This window comes from Candoia aspera, chromosome 6 (genome assembly GCF_035149785.1).
Source record: "Candoia aspera isolate rCanAsp1 chromosome 6, rCanAsp1.hap2, whole genome shotgun sequence".
NCBI classification, from domain to species: Eukaryota; Metazoa; Chordata; class Lepidosauria; order Squamata; family Boidae; genus Candoia; species Candoia aspera.
Window position 1 is genome coordinate 87,341,851 of NC_086158.1, and position 17,127 is coordinate 87,358,977.

At 40.5% G+C, this 17,127-nt stretch overlaps 1 protein-coding gene across 1 annotated transcript; it reads left to right on the forward strand.

Annotated features, from left to right (window-relative positions):
• The first annotated feature begins 3,066 nt into the window (after window positions 1-3,066).
• LOC134500509 (PH and SEC7 domain-containing protein 1-like) lies at window positions 3,067-17,106 on the forward strand. The gene is made up of 4 exons (XM_063307843.1): window positions 3,067-3,213; window positions 3,886-3,944; window positions 5,484-5,573; window positions 16,945-17,106. The coding sequence occupies exons 1-4, from the start codon at window positions 3,126-3,128 to the stop codon at window positions 17,104-17,106; spliced, it is 399 nt and encodes a 132-aa protein (XP_063163913.1). The 5' UTR covers window positions 3,067-3,125.
• The last annotated feature ends 21 nt before the right edge of the window (window positions 17,107-17,127 follow it).

Here is a 17,127-nt window from a genome sequence, read left to right on the forward strand (position 1 = left end):
TCTGCAGATGCAATAAGGGTGGAGAAATATTGATGTTTCACCATCCTCATGCCACAAGGTAGGTGTAATGATATGGGAAAATGACTTTGGGAGACAGGAGGAAGACCCACAGACTGCACAACTGTCATGTAAAAGCTATCTCAGTCCACAGAAGAGGGGAGCGGGGTGTGGCAAGTGTTTCAGAAGGGATCTTCCCATGTGGTTTCAGCTGGCTTCTGACTCAGAAAACAAAACTCTTTCTGAGTCAGAAGGGGAAACAAAAACTTACCATGCAGAAACCAGGAAAGTGAAACCCAGAAGTGACTCAGCAGCGCTGGAGAAGTTACAGACACTGATTGGCCAGTCTTCAGAGGAGGGTTTGAATCCTCCAATCAGCGCGCAGGAAAGTCATGCAGAAAAGCATGCAATCAGAAAGCAGCCCGATTGGCTGTTGGAGAGAAAAAGCACGGAAGGGATTGGCATAAAAGGCAGATGCGTGAAGAGCAAGCTGCTGGAGACAACCGATCCTTCAAGTTTGCAGCCTCAGCAAAAGAGTCCTTACCTGCATCGGAAACCTTGTCTGTAGCCAGAGGGGAATCAGCACCTGCGTTTCCAATCATGGGGGACCTGCATCCTGCACACGCTGTCACAGAGGATCCTTTCCCAGCCGATTCTAGTAACCTCAGCCTTGCATCCAGTTCTGGACCTTGCCACCACCATTCAGCTTGTTCCAAGCACGTTCCCAGCCTTGCTCCTAGCTCACAGCCTTGCCCAGGATCTCCAGTCCATCCCAGTCGTGTTTCTAGTTCTCAGCCTTGCTCAGGATCTCCAGTCAAGCCCAGTCGTGCTTTGTCCTCAGCCTTGCCTAGAGTCTCCAGTCCAGTCCAGCCTTGTTTCAAATTCTCAGCATTGCCTAGAGTCTCCAGTCCAGTCCAGCTGTGCATCAAGCTCTCAGCCTTGTTTAGAGTTTCCAGTCCAGTCCAGCCTTGCTTCCAGTTCCCAGCCTTGCCTAGATTATCCAGCCCAGTCTAGTCCAGCCTTCAGAGTCAAGTCTAGCCCAGTGGTTCCAGTTCTATGCATCAGCATAGTCCTGCCAGTGTGCCAGTTCCCACACTCTTGCCTTCAGTTCCTGCCTTGCCACGTACTCTAGCTTCGTCAAGTCCTGCTGCCTTGCCTGTTTCTCCATTATTGCCTGAGTGGTCTTGATTAATCAGTCTTGCCTTATTCATCACAGTACTTTATTATTGTAAATAGTTACTTTTAATAAAAATTTGTTATAGTAAACCTGCCTGGCCGTCTCATAGTCTGAACAGGACACCTCCCTAGTTTTCTGGAGAGTAAAAGGAGAGGAGGGGAGAAATACTTTCAGTCATGAAAGATTCTGTTAATGTAACCATACAATAAAGATAGTTAATACTCATAGTTGTGCTTCTTGTCTGGACTGTCTTGAATAGCTAACAGTAGGCCCTAATAACGGCTCTAACCTGTGTTCAATCAGATTCATACCATGTCACTTTCCAGCAGCGCTCCAGGTATCTCTTCACCTGCTTCATCTCCCTCAACTCTTCCAACTGCAAAGGGAGTTCGGGGTTCCTGGGTGCAAAGAGTCCACTCAAGCACAATCCGATCAAGAGCCCCTGCCACCCTTTCATTCCAGGTGGCCACCAGGGCCTTAGTTGGACCAAGCAGCAAATGCTTAGGAGCAATCCCAAGCTCTCTCTCGAACCCAGTTGGGTCCATCGGTTGCCTGGGCGGACCAATCCTGCCTCTCTGCGGTGGAGGCAGGGCCGCAACTAGGGCCTGTGTCATCCGGGACAAACATGGATTCCACGCCTATTTTGGCGCCCCCCCGGCATTCATTTTGGCACCCCCCCACATGGTGCCTGGGGCACATGCCCCGCTTGCCCCCCCCCCCCAGTTGCAGCCCTGGGTGGAGGGCAACTCCAAAGAACTGTAGTGTTATCAGAAAGTGATCTGACCATGACAGGAAAAACAGAAACTTTTATGCCAAACCTTTATTGGATTTATTCTCCACCTATTACTTTGGGATGTATTCAATGCAGCTATTTGCACTCCCTGAAATAATACATATACAGAAAACAGTAACTCTACAATGTTCACACCATATTTTGTGATGCGGTTCTCCAATTAAAAAACAAGTACAAAAATGCCTACATTAGGAAAGCAAGCATTCAAAAATGCAGTAAAATGCCTTTTCAGGAAGTGCCATGTACAAAAGCATAGAAATACGCTGTTCTGTTTCAATGTGAAATATGTTCATTTACCGTATATAGAGCATTTTACCACACTGTTCAGTTTGAATGCCTCTCAAAGGAACTTACAAATCAGTTTAAAAAACAAAGTGCAAGGTGGTTCTGTAATTCTTTAGCCCTAATGCACTTTACAAAAGAAACAAGGTAGAGAAAAAATGCAGAGCATGGTCCTGGGATTCTTTCTCTTTAGTGCTAAATCGCAGGGTTCAGGAGGGAGGAGTGGGCTGAGAATAGAGTAGCAGCAACATGCCCAGCTCCCTTTCCCATAGATATGCAATGGGAGATCATTTCCAGGATTTTTATTTATCCACAGCCCCTGGCAGGATGTGGCTAATTTTCAAACTGAATTTTTCCTTTGCCAGGTTCTCCTACCATGCACCAAATTTGATTCTGCTTTCAGAGAGTTATTCTGCTGACAGTCTACTTTTGCATATTTCTTTTCCAACATCCCATTGGGTTAGAAAGAATAAAAGGGATGGAATGGAAATAAATTTTCAATATTACAAGGTTCTTATAACAACCAGCAGGGCTGGAAACAGTTCTGGAACCATTTATTATTCCAGAATCAGATTTTAAAAGGACTATCCTGATTCTAGGCCTTTGTGTCTCTGCTGCAGTGACTCCCTGCTGCATTCCTGGGCACGGTGAGATTGCAGAGCTTCTCATAGCCTGTGTGAGGGTGTTTTGGAATTGTAACCTTTGACAGAGAGCTGTTGCTATGATGTTAACAGAGCTGCTGGGACCACAGATGAAGCAGGAAAGCTTTACTGTTCCAGAGTGAAAGCAGGAAGTCCTAGAGCAGTGGATATTATACTTGAGAAATAGCCTGGTCTTCCTTTTCTCTTCAGGTCTTTTCTGAAGGAGCTAGCCCTCATGGGAGAAAGTCAAGAACGGGAGCGGGTCCTAGCTCATTTTTCACAACGTTATTATGAGTGCAATCCCAAAGCCATCTCTTCTGAAGGTGAGATAAAATAAATTAATAATTAGTAAGAATGGATAAGGCTTTTCAGCTTATTAGTTCTCTTCTCACTGTGTGGACATCTTCTAGGCCATTCAGGCAGAACACTCTGAGTTCCTCCACTACTTTCACTAGAGCGCTAGCACTCAGGCCCAGCACCTGTTCATGCAACATTGGCTGAGGTGGGATTTAGCACTGCCAAGAATGCCTCCCCCCACAAACTCGATTTGCTGGTAGAACAGAGATCTGGATGGTGCTGACCACAGCTGCTTTTTGTAAGGTGCTAAAACCTGGTTTTTCTCTTGAGCACTGGGCCAGGAATTTAAGTGGGCCTGGTTTTAGCAGAGTTATTGGTGTAGATACATGAGCTGCCCCAGGCATGTGCTTTAATTTTTACTGGTGATTTTGTTGCCGTTTGTTTTTAACTGGATGTTAGCTACTCAGAGTCACATGGCAACTAGGCAGTCATACAAACTGATTGATTGATTGATTGATTGAATAAATAAATAAATAAATAAAATGGGAGGCTGGAGGTTCATAAGCAAAATGCTGGTGGTAAAGGAGATAGCAGGATGGGGGGTCTTGCTTTTGCCTACTGTTAGTGGCATGTATTTGACAATAAGTACAATAAGAAGTGCCTGGACTGATTATTTCTCTTTGGTGCTTGTGCTACAGATGGAGCCCACACTCTGGCTTGTGCCTTGATGCTCTTAAATACAGACCTTCATGGACATGTAAGTGCCTCCTATTCTTTTACTCACCCAACCTGGTGCATCTGAGATGAGTTTAGTGAAAAAGAAAAAAAGAAAACCGGCCACTAGATGGATCTGTTCTCTCCAGCAGCCAAAAGAGAAATGGCCATGGAGACGCAGAATCCCATGCCAGGATGGGAAGGGGCAGTTCTTCAGCAGACCATTTCGAGGTTGCTAACCCCTTCTGCTTCTCCTGCAGTCAGAATATTCACATGGAGGAGGACTTGATCTGTTTTCTCATGGAATTCTCCTGCTGGATTTCTGCTTCAGCAGCAGAATGGACCTAAGATAAAGGCTCTGCTGTGAGGCCATATAATGATCAGTAAGGAGCCATTTGGTGCTGGGTTGGGGGGCTGAATAGATTATAGGAAAGGATGGCAAAGCCTGTGCTAGGGAAAATATTAAGTATAAAAAATAAAGACCTGCAGCATTTTTCTTCTAAAATGATGGGCAAGTGCTATTTTGTTCCATTTTGCTATGTGCCTTTTAGCCTTTTTCCATGAGTAGCTTTCTGAAAGATCCATCTATACTGTGTGCTTATATGTGTTTAAATGAGAATAAGGGCATATTGTTCTGCTGCTGAGAAAGCTTTGCTTCTCCCTCCCTTTGTTCTTGTAATAACACTTGTGGACTGCATTCACACATTTTTAACCTGGATTCACCCATTTTCAAGGTTTACACTATGCACTGACCAAACAGACTGGGTTTGCACAATTTGCCTAACCCACAATAAGTTACCCAAAGCTGAATATATACATATGAATCTGCTTTTCCTGGTTAAGTATGTTTTGTGAACACAATCATAGAGTTTCTGCATCCAACATAATAAGCCCTGATGCCCCAAATGACCTTCTAATATCCATGTTTAATGACCAATTATTTTAATTTTTGAAATATTTTTATGCTATTAAAACATTTCATTCATTCAGATCTAAACTGCTGTTAAAGAAAGGAGTTCCACCAAGCTGTCATTAATTATCCATGATACAACTTTATCCTCAAATTTTATTTATTATTTATTTATTATTCAAATTTTGCTACCACCCATCTTCCCCAAAAGAGGGACTCTGGGCGGTTTACAATAAAATTACAACTATAATAATAAAGAATTAAAATCCTATAAAGAACAATTTACAAATATAAAATACAATATAAATAAGTATAAAATCCAAGAGGTTAAAAAATTCTAATCAGGTGGGAGGGGCTCTAAGGCGCTCGCCAACCCCATGAATGGTTACCCACCTTCCCGCCCCACACAAGATGGCAGAACCAAGTTTTCAGGGCCCTCCTGAAGGTCGGAAATAAAGGCACCTGCCTCACCTCTGGGGGCAAGATGCTCCAAAGGGCGGGGGCTACTGCAGAGAAGGCCCGCTTCCTGGACCCCGCCAATTTTGCTTTTTTTGGAAAGCCACACAACCCACTGTCACATTTTGTGACACATTTTCCCAGAAAACTTAATTGAAAGTCTTGCTAACCTTATGATCTAGTCTCTCTTCATCTTTCTTCTCTTCCTCCTTATAGAACATTGGGAAGCGAATGTCTTGCTCAGATTTCATTGGGAACCTGGAAGGACTCAATCAAGGAAGTGATTTCCCCCGAGAATTACTCAAGGTAAATCCAACTAGAGTTCTTCCTGGAAACACAGTGCAGTATAAGGAAAGCCTTTGGAAAGTGTTTGCTTGTCACTTTCAGAAAGCCAGTTCCCTAGATCTAGCAAGTCCAAGTGTTTGTTTTTTTAAATTCCAGAGAGTTCATTGGAGTAAGAACTAATCCATATTAGACAACTTTTTCAAGAAGAAACCTATCTGCAGCCATGGTATTTGTGCTAGCTCCCTGTTTCCTTCTAGCAAAGATCATGCTGTGTGCGGATGTGGTATGTCCATGTGTATTGAGAAATGTGTGTGTGTGGGCATATACACACAAACACACACATATACACATATATTCTGTACATATATGTATTGCTGTGGATGGGTGAGTGTAAGTGAACAGACGTTTTGTGTGCATTGGCAGGGAAGATACAAATGTGTTTCCATAGGTGTGTAGGGGTACTTGTAGAGGGAGGTTATGTGTATATTCAAATCTGATGCACCCTGGAAGGCTGCTTTGGTACCTCATGTTTCACTGAGTGAAAAACTGCCTATACCCAAGGAGCAGGACAAGGCAAATTCACACTCCTCTACCTTAATGGCACCACTTATTCCCCATGAAGCTTGTAGGAGATAAAATGTTCCAAATTTCAGGGTTCCTACAAAAAGTGAAGATATTTTTGTGTGCCATTATTTCTTGTTTGTTAAATGCTGAAGGTCTATTTTTTAAAAATAATAAAAGATCAGCTTCCTTGTTGAAGATATTTGAGAATATATCCATAATGTCTCTGGAAAGGTCATGATATCACTATGTAATTTCAACAGGGCAACCTTTGTGCAGTAACTCTCTTGTCTATCTGAACGTTTAATTATTCCTTCCACAAAATTAGTATTATTTTATAGAAAGCATTTGGGATCTCCCCCAAACACCTAAACAAATATTTTGGGTCAGCACTTATATTTTTACAGGCTATTCATATTTAAGATCTAGGAGGTCCAGTTAGAATGTTGTCCTGGTTTAGGATTAAATCAGTATCTATACTGATTAATCAGGGATTGAAACCCTCTTTTATTTATCTGCTTTTTAATTTAAAAAATTATAAACTACCCATTTTGGGTCTCAAGACAACTTACAAATATCCATATATAATAAAATCCAAGTATGTTAGTTAGGTTCCATCTAGTTGGGTTCCAATCCTACTGACTGCATGGACAAATACATGCCATCTTGATCTCTTTTTAGTAATAATTTGCAGCTTTTCCAAGGACATTCCAGTAATTCTATGCATCCACCTTACCCACCTTGAATCCCCATCTATTTCCCTCACCTTACCAAACAGGACCATCACTCGCTTACATCATGCATCCTAAATATGTGAAGTTCTGCTTGTTGATCTTTACTTCAAGGGATAAGCTAAGTTTTGATTTGGTCCAATGATGAACATGCCATGGTACTGCTTTCAAATCCATAGTTCAAAAACGTCTTTCAAAGCAATACATAATGGAAATACCATTATTTTAAGTATTCGTCATTGATTTTTGTTGTCACAGAAATATCCTTATCCTTTAGAATCATCTAAAGGATAAGGATATTCATCATTTGTAATTGCCTTCCTCCCCAGAATTAATCCCTTTATTTCTGCAAGATTCTGTTCATCTTTATTCTAGAGCACCAAAAATAAAATTATCATATTTTTCACCATCAGCTATTACTTCACTAAGTATGCAGGCCTTTGTCTCCTTAATATTTTATATTAACACAAAATTTTCACTTTGTTTATTTTCATAGCGACCTCTTCTAAATTTACTTTCAGTTAACAAAGTGGTGTTACCTGCATAATTTGTTAGCATTTTGAACTCCAGTTTTGATTCCAGCTTTCATCTCTTCCAGTTCAGCTATTTGTATATTTGCTTTATAAAGTAAACAGATATGTGGACCAGTATGCATCCTTGTAAAGATTTCTCAAAATAATAATCCAATATTCTGGAAAACACCTTAGTCTTAATACGTTCCACATTCTTGCAAGAGCTATACAGTCAAGGTTTTGCTGTAGTCAATAAAAAAAAAGAGTTTCCTTGCATTTTATTCTCTTTATGATCCAATTATATTAGCTGTTTATTCTTGCATTTCTCTGACTTTCCTATAACCTGCCTCTTCATTTGGCATTTGTGTCCTGAGGCATGGCTCGATTTTTTGTGAGATCTTAAGCAAAACTATGCCTATGTAAAGAATTAATGCAATAGCTTAATAATTTTCACATTCCCTTACATTTCCTTTTTTTGGCATGGCATATACACAATTCTTTTTCTAATCACAGTCTTTGTTGACATATAGCTGTTAATATTTTCTCCTGAAGCTTTAAGCAATTGGGCACCTGGTGCTTTCCTCTTTGACAGCTGCTCTATTGCCTGCCATCTCTCTCTTTCTAGTGGAGATGTTGAATAGTTTCTCTCTCTGGGAATGTTTCTTACAGTCTATAATCCTATTTTTAAAAGGATTCAGTATAACCTTTCCATCCTCATTACTCATGATCCTAGTTGTTAATTTTACTTTGGTATATTTGATCTTAAAAATATCTTTTTCCTTTCCTTGCTATATTTTTCTATTAGTTGAATTCAGACATCCCACAAGGGATAGTAACATGCCATTAAAACCTAAAAAATAAAAAAAATTCTGGAAGGCCTAGAAAAAAGGAATTTAAAAAACACTCCTGAGCTATAATGGGAAGGAAGCCAGCTGAACTCCAATGACAAATTGTTCCATAGTCTACCCAAATGGAAAAAGCAGAATTAACTCTTAGTGAAAAGGCTGAGGATGGCAACACAAGAACCAATACAGGTACTCCTTGACTTACGACCATTCATTTAGTGACCAAAGTTATGATAGTGCTGAAAAAAGTGACTTATGACCTGTCATTGCACTTACAACTATCACAGAGTCTCTGCGGTCATGTGATCAAAATTCAGGCACTTGGCAACTGGCATGTATTTACGACATTTGCAGCATCTCACGGTCACATGATCACCATTTGCAACCTTCCCAGCTGGCTTCCGACAAGCAAAGTCAATGGGGGAAACCAGATTCGCTTAACAACCATGTGATTGTAACAACTGTAACAATACACTTAATGACTGTGGCAAAAAGGTCATAAAATCAGGTGTGACTCACTTAACGACTGCCTCGCTTAGCAACAGAAGTTCCGGTCCCAATTGTGATCATAAGTTGTGAACTACCTGAAGTTCCCATGTAAGAGAGGACCATTATGTAAACTTACCTCAGTTTTCCAAGGCTATCAAGTGAACCATCAAGTATCTGTTAAGTGGGAAAGATAGGAAGAAGAAACTTAAGAGCTTAAATGCTACAGCACAGATATAAGAAGATTCTGCAGTAGTCAATCAACTACTTGATTGTTAAGGCTTCATTCCTGTTTGCAATAAATACTCTAAAGTAGCAGAGTTGCATCTGGAAGTATCTACCATATCTAGCAGATGGATGAATTAAGGTTTAAGTGGCTTGAATGTTCTTGTGATATTTCATTCACTAAAGAACCCATCAAATCCTCCGTTGGGAACTCTGCACTGTTTTCCATCCATTTTTGCTAGAGTAGATATTTGTTACAATATAAATACATGAATTTGTTATTTTTTGATCTCACCTTTCCTCCAGAAGTTCAAGGTGGCATACAAAGTACTCTCTCCTCAAGTGTTCCCTGTAACCACCACCTAGTGAAATAGTTTAACTGACAGAGTGATAACTCAAAGTCACCCTGTGAGCTTTTATAGCTGAAAGTGGACCTGGGTCTTCCTGCCCCTAGTGAGGTACCTTAACCACTACTTCATGTTGTGGAATTCTTATAGGACTCAGGAGAAAAAAATTATACAGCTCCATCTTTTTCCCAGTCTTCTTTACAATCCATATGAAGTCAGACCATATGAGTTAATTATTTTGGAAACTAGATTATTAATGTGCCAATGATACCCAAATCTATTTTTTCTCACAAAACCTAAGAAAAGTAGTCCTTTGTAACTTTAGTGTTTAAATGCTATTAGCATGAGTAAAAATGAACAAAATCAAGCTGAATCCTGCTAGTGGGAATCATGAAAGAGATTCCTAAGAAACATGTTTGCTCGTTCTAGAGTTCATATGCAAGTGTTTCTGCATCCAAGTTTGCTCTTGAGTCTCCAGGCTGCAACTGTTCACCCTTAACAGTTGAATCATAAACTGGTTCTTGCCATAATTATCCATGCCTTAGAAATTCTAGGGACACTCTTTAAGAATATTTTTACTATAAACTCCAGTTATTCGTTTGACTTCCTGTGACCAGCATAGTACTGGTACAGTTTTAAGGTGCTTCAGATGCCTTTGAGTCAGTATTGATTCCTGGTGACTGCCTGGACAAGTTCTTGCAGTTTTCTTGGCAAGATTTTGGAAGTGATTTACCCTTACCTTCTTCCTAGGGCTGAAAGGGACTGGCCCAAGGTCACCCAGATGGCTTTGTGCCTAAGGCAGACCTAGAACTCCCATTTTCTAGCCTGGTGCCTTAACCGCTACAGTACACCAAACCAGCTCTCTTAATGTACTTACTATTACCTTTAAATAGCATATTACCTTCTCCCCTAGGAGTGTCCTCATTCTTCTAAGACTTTTTTGAGTTTCATATTTACTTCTTCCTCCAAGGGTCTTTTTCTGTGCTACCATGATTGCAATGAAATATTTCTTCAGGGATGCTAATTTCACTGTTTTTACTGTTAAAATTTATTTACTCTGTTGGGTATTACAGTATTTGCTTTCTAGCTGCATGAGTTGTAGACTCTCTGATTCCTGTGCAAGTTTTGCTTCTGATTTTTTTTTTTCCTGTATTTTATTAATCATCCGTAGTGTTTTATAACTACAAGCTATACATTTTATTGCTAAATAAAAATAAACTGAAGCAAAACAGATTTCAAATGTTAGTGCCATACCATATGTTTATAAAATAGTTGACTGCAGCTGATGGAGGTCTGTAAAATAGTGCTATTTTCTTCCATTCTCTCAGATCCAAGCTGGAAGGGCAGCTATTGTCCCACCTTTGGAATGAAACAATACAAGGCTTACTCTCTGTTCCTTTGTAAGTTGGGAAAGCGGGTTTAAGCATGTCTCTAAGCTATCAGATCTGCAGTTCTTTCCCATTTTATTTTACTGCAGGTAGAAGACTGATCACACATGTCCATTCTCAATTCTATTGACCCTGAGTTTCTAACTAGTTAAGCCCAGAGGAGTGCTTCTGCTCTGAGGTTTTACAGTGCCTGGCTTCATTTTACAGCATGCTGCCATCCTGCATTTTGTTCACCATTCTTCTTTCTTTTCTCCAATTGTAGAAAATAAAATTATTTTTCAAATAATTTAAAATCTCTACATAGGTATAAAACATATTTAGTATTACTTTTTCATTTTTTAACAGCTAAAATTATATTGGTAGGGCCTCACAGGTAGTCCTCGCTTAATGACCATTCATTCAGTGACCATTCGAAGTTATAATGGTGCTGAATGAATGGTACATATGCCCAGTTCTTGAAGTCACAGCTGTTGTAGTGTCCCCGCAGTCATATAGTTAAAATTTGGGTGCTTGGCAGCCTGCCCTCATTTACAATCACAGAGTGTGCTTCAACTCCCCCCACCCACCTATTCCCTCCATCTTTGCCGTTCTGGCTGCCCTGCACTTCGTTGCCACCTACCCCTGCCATCCCAGCTGACCTTTGCTCTCTTCTTCCTCCTGCTGCTTTTTCCTTGCGTCCAGCTGAGGCAACTGCTGGCCCTCTGCGAGGCAACAGAGTGCAGGGCGGCCAAAAGGGCAGAGATTGGGAGGAGATAGGTGGGGGGTAGTTGAAGTTGAGGCAAGCATGGCAGGGCAGAAGAAGAATGAGGTCCTGGCCTAACGATCACAACCAGGACTACTGGAACTGCTGTGCTAAGTGCTACAGTCACCTGATGTTTTGTCTAACAACCGCTTTGCTTAGCAACAGAAATTCTGGTCTCAACTAGGGTCATTAAGTGAGCACTACCAATACTAGGAAAGTGAATCAAGCACACATTCATTGTAAGCTGCTTTTAGAACATTATTGTTTTACAGTGTGATTAACTTAAAAGGCTGTGGTTAAAAGAAATTAAAATACGGTACCTCTCTTTTTTAAAAAAGCCAGTAAACAAGTGTCAGGTTCAACTCCTGATAACTACAGGTAACATCCATGTTGTTTCTTTAACCACCTGTCTTCTTGGGTGTTTTTGCAGGTTCCCAGTCTAACCTAGAGTCCTGGTGGTCCCCGATCCATGTACTAACCAGGCCCAATCTGCCTAACTTCTTGAGATCAGGCAAGGTGCTTAGGCTGCCGACCTAGCCTAAGAGTAATATAACGTGCAGAGCTTGTTTGGAGGTTCTAGCAGGGGAGCGCAGCTATCGTATACCTTGACCGAAGATCAGTACACTCCTTCTATCTGGGATGGTTGTCCTCTTCCACTGAGTGCGCAGCTTCGGGAAGGACACACATGGAGCAGTGAGGGAGGAAGGGGACACCTAGCCAGCCAGATCAGCCAAATCAACCCTGGCGATGAATGGGGTGACAGATGTTGCAGCCACATCACCCTCACATCCTAATGTGCAGAGCATCAAATCACACTATTTAGAGTAATTAGGACACATTCACTGATATGGATAGAACATGGCAGGATAAAAAGTATTCAGCTGCCACTGAAGATCCTTAACTGTAAGATTTGTTCTCAAAATTATATTAACATATGTATTGATCTGAAACCAAACCAAAGCTATAACAGAACAGGACCAAATCATGTGAGTTAAAGAACCTTCAAATGTCTTACATTGTCAACATAAGATATCTGGTTAATGGATTCTATTTCAGTAAATAATTGTCCATCATTAGCCTGAATTCTTGATATAAGCTTCATTGTTCCTGTTGCTTCAAATGATAAGCCAGTAACTTCTCAGCATTCTTTCTGAATCCCAGTATTTCTGATTAATACATTTCAAAGAGACCTCAAATTGTTCTGAATGTAAAAGCCCCAATTTAAACTTTGCTGCTGCAAATGCTCAGTATGATTCATCTGTGGGGTTTCTGGCAAATAATAGAAGTCAGTCCTTAACCATCTGTTCCAACTATATAAAATTAAGAGTCTCTAAGAATATATCACCTAATGAATAACTTAAATGTGCCTCAGAGAGTAAAAGTATCAGTTGTACCCTGACTGATTTCAAAAAAATCAGTCTTAATATACTCTATAAAAAAGAGAGTCTCTAAGGAGAGAAATATTTAAATACCATCTGGAATTAGTTGATGTATAATTTTTAATATTTGACATTAATGTTATAGCAGCATGATATGAAATTGCAATGAGGCCTACTGAAGAGTCCATAATTGATCCACTAAAAGAGGGGAAATAAAAAATAATAATCAAATGTAAAACAGCTGATGTGCATGTGAAAAAAAGTTCATTCTCTATGTTTTAGATTTCAAAAATGCCAAAAGTATTAAATTGAATATATCTGCTTGTAATAAGTTCCAGTTTTGAGAAAAAGTATTTTTCAAGCACTTCTGCCTGAGAATCTTGAATTTTATTAAAATCATTAGCACAGATTACATGATAATTTGCAGAATATGGTTTTGTAAAACCACTATTAAATATTGTAGAGGTCTTCTTAATAGGGTCATAAAATTAATAAGGGAAATAGTGAAAGCAGCAATAAAAATAAAGCATCTTCCATTGTCACAGTGTTCATCAATCTGCTTGATTTGAGCCCGGGTAGAAATCAGCATCCCAGTTACAATAACTTGCTTAACAACCATTTGTTTAGTGATGGTTCAGACTTACGATGGTGCTGGAAAAACTGACTTACGACCAGTCCTCATACTTACAACTGTCACAGCATTCCCCCTGGTCACGTGATCACAATTTAGGTGCTTGGCAACCAGTTTGTATTTATGACTGTTGCAGCATCCTGTGGTCACGTGATTGTAATTTTTGATCTTCCTGGCCAGCTTCTGATAAGTAAAATCAATGGGGAACCACGTGATTCACCTAACAACCACAAGGTTCACTTAAGGCCCGTGGTGATTTGCTTAACAATCCCCGCAAAACAAGTCATAAAATCAGGTCAGATTTGCTTAATGACTGCTTCACTTAGCTACCAAAATTCTGGTCCCAATTGTGGTCATTAAGCAAAGACTATCTGTACTGGCACTGACTATGTTCATACAGCATATTTAGCCATAATGCGTTTTACTTGGTTTGAGTTAGTATGTTGTATTTTGCCATTTGTGATTTATTCAATAAACCATGGGTAAGCAAACCATGGCTTAATAAAGTATATGAATCAAGTATATGAATCACTATCTAATACTGTAACATCCTTTTACTATTACTAAGACAGGCTTTGGCCATGTGGACTATCTGCTTCCACTAGTATATAAGCAACTGTGGGTGGGAATAGGAGGTTTCATTTAACATTTTACAGGACTTAATTATGGGAGTGCATAGAGAATTCTGGGATCCTACCAACCAACTTGCTGTGTGGTTGTGACGTTACAAGTAACTGACAAAAAGGAACTGGAAGAAGAAAACAGTAATTGGAGTGATCTATCTACTATCAACCTAATATCACAATACTGTAGGTTTGCTAACATTACCTGCATGAGTACATCTGTGCGAAACCCATACTGGGAAGAGAATCAAGTGAAAAACAAACATAGGAAAGGTTGTGCTCAAATAGCTGACATACATTTCTTCCTCAGCTGATATGCTACTAGTATCATTTCTTTTTGCTATGCAGTTGATTTATACTTTATATTTTCTTTTTGGGCTGTTATTTAACCTGGCTGGGACAGGACAATTTAAAAAGAATAAACAATTAATGAATCCAGCTAAAGTTGGATAAATCATGCAGCTTTTTATCACAAAAAAGAATGGTTGCTGAATGAGTGGTCGGTAAGCAAGGACTACCTGTACATAATTTGGCTTCTTCAGAAGCCAAACTTGACTCTCTTTCATGAATCATCTTGAGTAGTTTTTCTTGCTGATTCTAATGGCTTGACACTTAAAAGTGTCTGGCTTCTTCAGATTTTAATGCTGCATGCACACTATTACAACTTGGATCTACTCAGGAAACATATCAATTGCACATTTCTCCATAAGCGTGATCGTATTTTCCATTTTACTGTTAAGTCAAACAGTAGGCCCAATTATGTACAGGTAGTCCTCGCTTACCAACCACTTGTTCAGCAACCATTCAGTTACGATGGCACTGAATGAGACAACTGGTCCTCGACATTGGGGCCATCGTAGCATCCCCGCAATCACAATTCAGGCACTTGGGAACCTGTGCACATTTACAACAGTTGCAGCATCCCATTTGCGACCTTCACAGCTGGCTTCCAACAAGCAAAGTCAATGGAGAAGCCAGCTGGAAGTTGCAAGTCACTGTCATGTGATGTGGCACTTAACAACCTGTAATGATTTGCTTAATAGCCACAGCCAGAATTGATGAACTGATGTTGTAAGTTGGGCATGGTCACATGACTTTTCACTTTTTGACCATGTCGCTTAGCAACGGAGTTGCCAGTCCCAACTGCAGTTAGTAAGTGAGGACCACCTGTACTACAAAAAGATGCATGGGCTAAATTTCCCTGATAAAGTCCTACTGAAAAAGTGTTAGGTAACATCACAGTGCAAGTCAATGCAGCTCAGTTTTTAGGAACTCCAAGTTCATGGAAACTGGAAGTTTTTTAACTGGTTTCAGAGATCGAATGTTGTTTTTCATTCTGTTCAATAAGCAATGCTGATCTGCTTTTAAAAGTTTAACACATTAACACAGTTTCTTATGTTGACATCTGATTAAGAATTAAGTTAAAGTATTGATTGTTTTGTTTTTGTTTTCCATTTTTTGGCATACTTTGCTTCTTGAGATTTCATCTAGGTTTACCAGAAGGAAAAAATTGTAACCCTTCAGTGATGTTATTTAGGGCTTTATAGAAATGTACTATCTTTGAGTGACCAAGAGGTTACCAGTCTTTGGAAACAAATTGCATATATAATTCCTAAATTAGTCTGATCAATTCCACATTATCAGAATCACTTTTATTCGCCAGAATCTCTCTCCTCATATTGGCTTCACGCATTAGATTAATCCATGATTTGTTTTAACTATGGTTTGTTGAGTGGTTATCATAGTGGCCTGCAACAAGCATCATATTTACAAGCCACAGTAAACTGGATTCATGCCTCACATTAAAATCCAAACCACGCAAAATATCTTATTGCTTAATGCAATGTTGAACACTGTTAGTGAAGAGACCTTAACTCGCTTAGGCTGGATAGATAACCTCAGAAATGACAATGCCCTTTTGTTTCCAAGGTTTAGGCTAGGTTGCAAATTAGAAAAGGTACTGTGTGATTTCTCAATACCTTGTTGAAAAGCTGCCTTTGGAGCTTTTGTACAGCTGTGGGAGTTTTGTAGCCAGAACTTGGAAAAAAAGCAGAAAAATATTACTGAGTATATTGATGTTAGAAAAAAATTCCAAAGCACTATCTGAACAAATTCTAACATAAAGGTCAACTATTACTATATAGTTGCCTCAAAAATAACACAGCATGATCCTAAATCACAGTGACAAAATGAATGTCCCCAGAATGGCAGGTATTACCTATATATCCATATAGAATTAAAATAAACTCCAACTGTATTCCAAATAGTCATCTTCTGGCCCTTTTCAAGACCACTCAAGCATAAGTTCAACCGCTTTGTGAGTGGCAAAAATGATTCCCACCCACCCACCAACGTATTTACTACTTTCGACATTTCTAGATACAAAGTGGTTGCCATGGAGACAAGTTAATTAGCGACGGCTTCTTGCTTTACCACCCCATAGTACTATTTTAAAGTGGGAGGGGGGCGGTTAATACTGTATTCATGGAATGCACACCCCAAGCACGATCCTGTCATTTGTGAAGGTTTTTCTCTCCTCTGCTTAATGCTGTGTTATACACTCGTCCCTCCCACGCTGGCATGCTTCTTGACCATTTATTTATAAAAACGAGTAACTGTCAGGGCGTGGGAACAAAGTACGAGCCTGCTGCACATCGGATTCGGAACAATACCTGGCAGTTCGACTATTCCGAAACTAGAATATAAAAGTGTGGGTTTGGTGCAGATCGAAGGCCTGTAGCAGCTCAGCGAGGACCTTCCCTCGCCGAGTTTTCTTTCTCCAACACATCTCCTTCCCCTCCGCCGTCCAGGTTTCTCTCGCGTTTTAGCACGTGCAGCGCCGCCGCCGCCACCCTTCCTCGCTCCTAGCCCCCGCCCCGCCGATCCGCCCTTTCCCGCCGCCCCGCCCTTTCTGCGTTCCAGCAAGCGCCAGAGCGCGCTTCTCGCGTAGAACGGCTTCCCAGCCGCCCCCTGAGCTGCTGCTGTGGAGGAGGAGGAGGAGGAGGAAAACGGGAGCGACTCTGTGCGTGGCTGGCCCCCGAGGCTCGGTTTTTCGATAACGCCAAGCAGGAGCGCTGCGCCTAGGAGACGAGCTTGGCGCCTTTC

Coding starts and splice junctions, on each gene's coding strand:
- LOC134500509 (XM_063307843.1), top strand. CDS start 3,126: ATGGGAGAAAGTCAAGAACGGGAGCGGGTCCTAGCTCATTTTTCACAA. Junction 3,214..3,885: donor CAAAGCCATCTCTTCTGAAG/GTGAGATAAAAT, acceptor CTTGTGCTACAG/ATGGAGCCCACACTCTGGCT. Junction 3,945..5,483: donor ATACAGACCTTCATGGACAT/GTAAGTGCCTCC, acceptor TCCTCCTTATAG/AACATTGGGAAGCGAATGTC.